Source organism: Sesamum indicum, linkage group LG4 (genome assembly GCF_000512975.1).
Source record: "Sesamum indicum cultivar Zhongzhi No. 13 linkage group LG4, S_indicum_v1.0, whole genome shotgun sequence".
Classification (NCBI taxonomy): Eukaryota; Viridiplantae; Streptophyta; class Magnoliopsida; order Lamiales; family Pedaliaceae; genus Sesamum; species Sesamum indicum.
The window spans coordinates 4,343,354-4,353,632 of record NC_026148.1 but is presented as its reverse complement, the minus strand read 5'-3'; the positions used below and the strand labels follow the sequence as shown (position 1 = coordinate 4,353,632).

The window sequence follows — 10,279 nt, the reverse complement described above, 5'->3', positions numbered from 1 at the left end:
CAACTTGTTGGGGGGGGGGGGGCTGTTGAGAGTTCAACCTTCCAGCCTCATCTTCTTGAGATCGAACACCAGGTCGCACATGTCGAGGCCGTAGTCCAGACCAGTCATCGTGAGGTCGCACTCAAGCTCACGCATCTTGAGAACATAGTCCCAGTTGTACATCACGAGGTTGCTCGTACTGAGGTCGCAAATACCACGGCTGCGGTTTTCTTAGATACAGGAAACTACCTTTTTTGTCTTTTATGCAACAAAATTTGTTAGGTAGTTGGGGGCGATTACGCCCATTGTATATTTAACCCTCTTATGTATCTTCCACACATAAATGAACATTACAGAAAATAGAAAGGAGTTTCCCCTATAATGGCTTCCGCTTTAGATCTTCGCTTCTTTGATTACATACAATTCAACAATTCATTTGCCAAGATATAGGATGCTTGGGCTGCCCTAAACAGCATACAATATCCTACACAGATATTGAATCAAATGAGAGGTATTTAGATACAGTTTACAAATCTGAATTTGATATCAGTTGTTTCTTACTTCCAGCTACAAACAGATTACAACCATTGTCAAAAAAATTAAATAAGAGACAAAGCCGGGGAATATAGACAACTTGGAAATGTTAAGACTTTGGCAATTACTAAAACTGTAGTAATGGAGGAACCTAAATCTAAGAGCACGCATTCTTGCCAACCTCCACTGATGGAGTCTATTGACAGTTCATCTCAGCACCAGTACTTACAGCAGCGACGAAGTCAAGACTTTAGATGTGACATAAAGATCATGATTTTTGACAACTTGTCCTGGATTACGATGCAAATATGTGCCAGTGATGATCAGATGGTAGCGTTTCCTTGATTTTCTCAAGTCTCTTCAGAATCTCCAAGAAAGGAGGTCTGTTGTTCATGTCAGGCGACCAGCACTGATCGGTTAACCTAAAGAAGAATTTGACGAGCAATTACCAGGATATTAGGAAGAAACAATAAGGTGCTAGTTCTTCTACTGTAACTTCAACGAGCATAGACACAAAAAAAGATTTGAAATTTGTGCAGATACTGGAAAGAAAATATGTCTCAGAGCAAATGGAACGCCCAAAACCTTTAGTACAGGTAGGTTAAAGACACCAAGCTCATAAGTTATATCCTATAAATTCATGGAAAGCATTGTAGGTTAATATATGCAGATCAACGACAGGTAAATGTGTTCAGAACAAGGAAGGAAAGCATCATGTTCCGAGGTCCAACTTTTTACAGTCAAAATTTGCTTGGTTATTAAAGTATGGAGATAAAAATGCAACTACTGATGTTGGTCATTTTCAATTTTGGGATTCTCAAATACATACTTTCTATTAAATAAAATTGCATAAATTAAGGAACCATGAAGCCTTCAAGAAAATAACTTTCAGTTTAGCCATTTATGAGTTGTTTTCTGAGCCCTTGACATAGTGTCTCTTTGTTCGTTGAAATGCTGCATTAATTCAACATGGTATATTGCCATCTCAATTAATATAATATATCAATAGCTACTTACTCTCTCAATTCCGGAGTGTACCCTTTTGCCCTAAACATTGGTCTATGTCCTTCAGCCACATATTTTGCAGCTTCATATGGTTCGCAGTTTGACATTGGTGGTTCACCTTCAAGCATCTGCAACAGTTCAGTCACTTTACATCATACTTTGATCAAGTTCAATTTGTTGTATGTCATTGCCAGATCCAAATTACCTCGTATAATATCATTGCAAAAGAGAAAACATCAACCTTCTTGTCGTATTTCCGGTGCTTGAAGACTTCAGGTGCCATATAACGGTCTTTTGAAATCACAAAAATGAAAGGGGTAGTATTACGCATCAATAAGAGCTCCCAGCTGTGCATAAGACTATTTCTTTAGTTAGTTACTTACAGCTTCCAGTCTCGCCAGTCAGTTTGTACACATCATGAGAATGTTGTTGTGCCCTAATGAGCTTGCTTAATCCAAAATCTCCTACTTTTAAATGGTCTGCACTTGTGTTGACAAGGAGAACATTCCTGGAAATATATCATATATGTCACATCTTGAAGCTAAAGGGAAAAGGATGATATCCTACCAGAAGTCATCATACAGAGTTACAGTGAAAGATCCGCATGTATTCTCAACATCATATTTTGAGAATGACAGGAAGCAGAACTGTAATCATTATTGGGAAACTGATTCGCATGGCCTTTATAATCACAAGAGCAACTAACCTTGGTTTGAGATCTCTGTGTATTACGACATTTGGCTCACTGTGGAGATAAGCCATGCCTCTGTTGAAACAAGACACAGATCAAAATGTTACAGAGCAATCCAAATTTTTATATGCATGGTTATCAGGAAATGAAATTATGATACAGCACAAGTTATGACTAGTATGATGTAATAACCTCATGATATTTGAGAATCCCAAACAAAATATATAAAAGAAGAGGGAAAGTTGTTTTGAATTCAGTGCCATAGGAGCATAAGTATTTGGATGGTTGGACCAAATATTCTTCTTCAGGCAACACGATTTGAAGGATGAGCATCTGACACAAGTCTGTTACTGTTACAATCTTACAAGGGCTATCGAAATGGATGTTATGCAGGCGAGTTGATCACTGAACAGCAACAAAGAAATATAAATTAACTCCAATTTTACCTGGCAATATCTAGAGCAAAACTGATTGCAGTTGATGGACTCAGTGCACCTTTTTCCTTGAGATGCTGATGTAGATCACCCTTAAAAGAGAATAAAATGGGAAATCAAGGGTGTATCCTTTTACAAATTCAGAGAGCTATACTTCTAGAAGGATAACGCATTCACTCACCCCTCTCAAGTACTCTGTAATTAACATTAAGGGCTTCTTTTCAGTGACAGCTCCTAGAAATTGTACAATATTTGGATGACGAAGCTTCACAAGCAAATTGACCTCATGCCTGAAGTCCTGACTGAATTCCAAGCAAGATATAAGGTAGTTTTCCTTAAGTCAGGAGCCAAAATGCATAAATAAATAGTTACTAGATGCTAGTGGTATTAATAAGGAAGCTTTAATTCGTAAAATCTGAAATCTCAAACTAAGAGAATTTGAAGATGTTATAAAATAGGATTTGTCAGATGAAATAAGACTTGTCAAAGCTCATTGTTGTATGATACAAGCTTCATTTTTCTCTTCTTTAATTGAGTTTTGGCACAAGCCCCATCCAAGAATCACCAGATGGTAGTAATCAATTGATAGCAACTAATATTCCATAACTAAGAGGAAGAAATGGGATATTGGGCCCATCAAGAATGTCATCATAGTTCAACAAATTTGAGAAACATACACCACCAATTTATCGTCTGAAAGGTTTGGGAGGATTCGTTTGATAGCAACAGGTGTTCCCCGCCAGCAAGCTCTTAGTATCTCACCAAATGACCCCTACCAATAGCAGCTGTCATCAGCAATGATGAACTTTGCAAGTAAAACTTCACATGTTGCACGTAAATGAAGTGATAGAGCAACAATAACAACCTTTAATGCACGGCGAGAAGTAAAAACGTTGCAGAAAATGGAAATAATTACATGAAAGAGGTCGACAGAAGCTCGGATCATATTACACCCTATGTTTCTACGTCATGCCTCCTGCCCTTATACTGTGCGTCCAGAGGATAAACGAGAAATGCATAGCAATGGAGGAACTGGGTAGGGGGTGGTGGACAGGTGGTAGGTGGGTGTTATAGTAGAATTAGCAAGCAAAATTGCAGAAAATTTAAAAGCCCAGAGTGCCATAGCTGATGCACATGCCATAAGAAAATCAGTAACTATATCCTCAAATTCAAATTGGATTTATGTGCTTTAAACAGTAAAAATGAAGCCTATACTAATAATTATCTGCTCCGTGAAAATTGAAAGAAGACAACAACCATCTAGATCATAATTGGAGAAAAAGTTGCCAACTTTTTACTGAAACAGATTAAACATTAAAACTCTTGGAAGTAGGAATGTATCAGATTATCTTCTAACGTATTTCTGGAAACTAAGAGGTGACTAAACTATAAGTTTGACATTTAAGTGGGAAATAGTGAGTACGATCAGATGAATCCAGACCTTCCCTATCAGAGTTGAGCCTGAGAAGTCGAGTTCATTAGGGTCAATCTCCCAGTCACACTTATTTGGAAGAGGGGGTGGAAGAGGCCGCTGTTCAAAATGACTTCCATTCTGGCCCTGCAATATTCCCAAATAAAAAGCAACCTGTTAGTTATAAATTGGATTCAAAAACATAAGATGAGAGATAGTTATAAGTTTTATCATTTGACTAACTCAATTATCTCATGGATCTCATTACCATCTTCCAAGGATTACAAAAACTTATCCTTTTACTATAAATTCTATAGAATTCTTTACGAAAGAAAATATATATTGTTCGTAGCTGCACCAAGGGACAGTTGTTTCTGGTCAACCCATTGCAAGAAGGATAATGGACAAATGCTCAGGCACAGTAATTGCTACCTCTCATGATTTCAATAGTTCAGTCCCTTAAACTTTGTGGCAAACGCAAAACAAGCTTTGCACAAAGGGTTCAAGATCAACATAAAAGGTAAAGGGAAAAGAAGGAAACAGTAACACTTGATGCTTAGATGAAACAATGCCAAGTAGAACATTGTGCTTTCAGAAACAAGTCATGCAGAACTAGTAGCCATTTCAAACTCTTCAAGAATGAAGGATAAAACTTATAGTTACCACTAATAAACCTGGGTTCGGAGTGTGGGTGAAAGGAGAGGGAGAAGTAGAGATAAAACAACTAATATGGTCAAATGTGCTGAAGTCTAAGATAGTGTTTAGTGCACATAAGAAAGAACACAAAAAAAGTAAGACTTACATAAGACAGCCCACCATGTGACTTCAATAATTCAATCATGGGAGATCTTCTTGCTCCTTCAGCATCAGCTAAAGGCTGTTATCACAAATTAAAACGCAGCTAAATAGAAGTCTATATATACAACTAGATCGAGTCTACATCACATATTAACCTTCATGCCATAAAAAGAAATCAAGAAAAGAAAAAAGAGAGAGCGATGGTGCATGAGCATTTAGGCTTTGGAAACAATAGACTGAGAACTCGAATCTATGTATGCAAATTTCTCTTAATGGATGTATAGGAAGAGAAATCCAAAATATAGAACAACAGTATGAATACATACGGCTTTTCAGGATAAACTTTTGACAAATAAAAGTGAAAACAAATCTATTGTTGAAGCTTTTTTGATCACTCAGACAAACAACACGGACATAATAAGCTGAACTTATTGTTAATGATCGTTAACAAAGGTCAAATTTTTGTCAAATTCCAACAAATTTGAGTTTTCTGAGACTTGCAATCACACAATTCTTGCTGTTTCTTGAAGCCGGTTGCACCTGACAAGCAGCAATGAGTAGTAACCCTTCTTATCACACAAACTTAATTTTGGTCAATTAAAACTAGAACTTGTATTAAAATATTAAAAAAAGAAAAGATAATATGTCCAACGAGTGTATTGAAAATACTTTCGGTTTGACAAAATCATGTATAGAGAACATGCGCAGTATTGCACCAAATAAAAACCAAATTTCACAAACTTTTTCTCGATAAAAGCGGCTAAAAATTAGCTCAGAATTAATCGTCATCCAGACTTACAAATAAACAAACAGATGAACTCAACGATTGTTTACACACATAGAACTCTCAAAATGCAAGATACAAATAAATCGCGATATAAGCTTACGGTGTTTTTCCATCGATCTTGAGCGTTAACGTCCGCATCGTACTCCAGAAGACATTTAGCGACGTCGATCCAGCCGTGCAGCGCCGCCACGTGGAGCGGAGTCCGATTATCATAGTCTCTCGCTTTCACCAGCGAACGATCCTCCTCCAGTAGCTTCCTCACCGCCGCCACGTCGTTCTGGTGCGCGTGCCACAGAATTTGAGACGTCCTGCTCACCCGCGCCTTCTCCTTCTTCTTCTCCCTCTCTCCGCCGGCCGACCGCCCTGAGCTTCCCGCGCTGCCGCTCATTTGTCCAATTCTCTTCTACGTCGGATCCGAATTACGAAATGTACTGCTGTATTGGATTTGGTAGTTTATTTCCTTAGTCTCGCCCGCGTGAGTTTAATCCGCAAACTGAAAAACTATTTTTGCTTCGCTCAACCAAAAATATCTAAATATAGCCAAAGAAAAAACAAAAAACACAAAGAAAGGAAATAGAAAAGACAAGAAAATCAGAGAAACGATTTATGAGTTCAGTTTCCGACCAGAGCTTAAATTCATAAACAGAATTCATGCACATTCACCTCACACACAAACGACCATGCATTACATATATATTATATAATTTTTCTATATGAAATTAATAATAATTTGTCAAGATCACGTATAAAAGTTAAGAATCTTGACATTTTCAAATCTTTATAGTCTTGAATTTGATTTCATGACAATTGGGACGGTTGACATTTTTTTTAAGTCAAACCAAATATATTTCTAACATAAGGTATTCGTTAAGGATAAACGTATCAAGAAAGTGGGAATAATGGAAGTAACCTCCCGTAAGATTATAAATGAGCAAATTACTTCCTATGAAGTATAAAAGAATAAATTGCTATTTTTTTTTACATAAAAGAGTAATTTGCTCATTTATAATATCATATAAGATAAATTACATTAAACTCGGAAATAATGTGGTACATTGATAATATCTGTAATTTTATCGACTCAAAGATTAATTAACATAAAACCTCCATAATTAAGGTCTCGTTTGGTTGGGTTGATCGAAATTATTTAGATAGGATTACTTGGGAATTATGCATAATAAGTAATTTTATATTACCTTATCCTATATTTGACTGGACGTATTGACCAGTGTAATATATCATTTATCAAATAATAATTTTTATGGCCCACTTGTTTAATATATGGAGAAAATACAAGCAACTTATAAGATATTGCAAATGAGCAAATTATTCCTTATAAAAAAAGAATACCAATTTATCCTCCTGTATTTTTTCAATATAGCAATTTATCTCTCTATGTCTTTTAAAATGAAGCAATTTACTTCCTCATGTTGCTATTTTTTTTATAAGAGGGTAATTTGCTCATTTACAATATTAAAGGAGGTTAAATTGCATTAAACCTTTTGATACATAACTTTTGTTTCGCAGTAAAAAGTAGATGTTTTATGGTCAAATATATTTCGATCTTATGTATGCAAGTGGAATTGTATATCCCATCGGAACACGTAACCACTCGTACCATATCTGTAAGATAGGGGCTTCAGTTTTATCATGAGACCAATATATGAAAAATTCTTATTCAAATCAGGTTCAATCGAGTCAAATTAACAAAGAGTATACATGTCATGTGATTTATGACTTTTTTTTGAATTATACACCAATCATACAATAATACTGTATTTATTATATAATTAATTCAGAAACAATTAAATGCAATCGGAATTAAAATTTGTTACGTAACATACAAAATTTCTCTTTTATTAAGTACACAGACCAAAAGTGCGTTTGAGTATGATTTTTTGCGAGTCAACTCACAACAATTCGTCATGTGTTTTGCAATGTATTTGGTCAGATCTAGAGATAAAATTGAATAGCAATTACAAGGGAGTGAGCAATTACAAGTACGATCAATAGTGGCGGCTGCACCTTTGCTCATTTCACATGTCAAGCCTTTCATTTAAAAGCCACAAGGCACAAACAGAGCAGATTTGTTCAGAATTTGCAGGCAAAAATTCAATATTTTAAGTGGTCCAAGTCCACTTAATGGACATATTCCAAAAGATCAAGGAGTATTGTCTCTCCAACTCAATGTCAACTATGCAGATTGCTTGACATTCTGTATATGGAATAAAGGTATTTTTCTCTGATAATTTAAATTATTTAGTATTGTTCTTTTTTAACTTTTTAGGCTAGTATATTAGTTTTGTATTTTTTTTTTAATTTATGTGATTTTAGTCATTATTTTTTGTTAGAATTCACCTTCATCAATGGAAGAATAACTAAAATTATGAAAATTAGAAAGATGCAGGACCAAAATGCTATCCTAATAAGTCAAAAAGACAAAAAATGGGTCAAAATGAACATTAGCCAATTTTAAAATGTCACTTGAGATTCACATACACTTTTTGGAAAAAATGGTGAACTCCAGAGAAAAAAGTAACTGAAATCGGAAAAGTGAAAAAGATGCAGGACTACAATATTATCCTAAAATGTCAAATGAGCTCATTTATGAAATAAAAAATGTATTTTTAATCCTTCTAAATAACTAATGTATACTAGATTTTAGCCGCACCACAAGGGTCGAAGGATCTTCAAGAAAAATCCTAAGATCAATAGGGACTAACTTGCAAAATAAAATTTTGGCACTCTAATGTTTATGTCAGTAATGATTTGCTGAAAAAAAGATGAAAGGAAACTTAGATCATAGTGAGAATAATAGTGAAAAATAATGACAAAGTAGTATATATGTATGTGGAGTGGCAAACATGAGTTTAGACTAGCCTGAATATGGAGAAAGTTAAGAGAATAAGTGAGAGTATGAGAATTAGGAATGATGTTACTAAATGACTACACAAAACTTCTATGTATATGTGTACAGAGCAAAATGCGAGAGTTTGTTGTAGAGAGTACTCTATCATTTGAAATCTCTTTGAATCAGCTAACTAACCGCAAAAATCGTGCATGATTTGGATTTGAATTGACTGAAATACACCAAGTCGACTAAATCTTGCCAGATCTCCTTGAAAATCCAAAAAGTGGTTATTTGTAGACCAACTCGTTTGCCACCAATCTATTAGGAACTATCTGGAGATATTTTAGAATGAAGTGTCTTAACGTGTGGACAAGTTGTATGATGTGTCCGTCCAGCTATTGATGACGTGTCTGGCTGGAATCGGCTTGTTCCTTAAGCCTGCCAATTTAATGAAACAGGAAGTAAGCTTGTGGGCCTTATCTCCATGTTGTTGGATCAACCTCCCTGTTGTTGGACCAACACGGATCACCAGCTGCGCTGGTAGATAACGTCTTTTGACTTTTAGTGCATGAAAAAATGAAAGTAGTCCACAAATAAGCCTTCCCTACTCGTGTTATCATTAGAGCAGATCCTGCATAATTATCCAGACAAAACAAGCTAGATTTCTATTTATTTGAGAGGGAAAATTTTCCTTATAAATTAAAACGTATATGCAAAAACAAAAATAAAATAAGGCATAAGCAATAATGATTGTAAGAAAAGGAATATGAAGAGTTCCTGCCATCTTAAGAGTCCACGAGTACCTTAGTTGGTAGCCTGTGGCCAGTTGACCGCCGAATCCTTAACTAATAGGACTGTTTGACAATCTAGCATATATAAGGTATTTTTGTCTTCAACAGCCTCACACTTTTCTCACATCAAGGGATGTTTCCCCTTTCTTTTCTCTCTTTTACTTTTGATTGATTTAGCCACTTTGTCTAGTGAGGATGAGGAAAAGCTTGCTGCCTCTTATTCTAGCCTTCAATGGGTAAGGGCGAGGAGGAAGTAAGCAGTAGGAAGAGGGTCACTAAGGAGGAGATTGAGAGAAGAAAGGTAGAACACACGGAGGTGGCTTTCGTCACAGAACCAAAAAAGACGTCATCAACTAGCTCAGTTGGTGATCCGCTAGCTGATCCAACAACAGGGAATTAATGCCCACAGGCTTACTTTCTGTTTCTCTAAACTAGCAAATCCCAAAAAAAAACCCATTTCAGACGGACATATCATCATACAACTTGCCCACATGCTAAGACGCATCATTCGAAAGTATCTCTAGGTGGTTCGTAATAGATTGGTGGTAAACGAGCTGTAATCTACAAATAACCAATTTTTAAATTTTCTAATAGACCTGACAAGACTTAGTTAGCTTAGTGTATCTCAGTCAATTCAAGTCCAAATCATATATGAATTTTTCGGTTAGTTCATTCAAGGGTAATTTACAACCACCTCTCCTGAAGTTTGAAATAATTCAAAATACCTCCTCATTATTTGAAAAATTACAAATACTCCCTCTAATTTCAATGTCCGTCATACAACAAGCCTGTTCCGCTAGGTTTATATCAAACTTTTGTGGTAAAATAACAAAAATGCCCTTTTGAATTATAATTTATAATTTTATATATATTTTGAAATTTTCTAAAATATTTTTATGAACTAATATTCCCTTAAGATTTTCCTTAAAGATCCTTCGACCCTCGTGGTGTGACTAAAATCTGCTATGTAGCAGTGCTGCCGTTTGCAGGAACTTTGA

General features: G+C 35.7%; 1 protein-coding gene across 1 annotated transcript; it reads right to left on the bottom strand.

Annotated features, from left to right (window-relative positions):
* Window positions 342-6,316, bottom strand: LOC105159994 (serine/threonine-protein kinase STY46). Its single transcript, XM_011077232.2, has 11 exons — window positions 5,740-6,316; window positions 4,857-4,931; window positions 4,085-4,201; window positions 3,321-3,415; window positions 2,825-2,945; window positions 2,656-2,735; window positions 2,225-2,284; window positions 1,902-2,026; window positions 1,724-1,809; window positions 1,531-1,646; window positions 342-935 (listed from the first exon to the last, which is right to left on the bottom strand). The coding sequence occupies exons 1-11, from the start codon at window positions 6,025-6,027 to the stop codon at window positions 809-811; spliced, it is 1,290 nt and encodes a 429-aa protein (XP_011075534.1). The 5' UTR covers window positions 6,028-6,316; the 3' UTR covers window positions 342-808.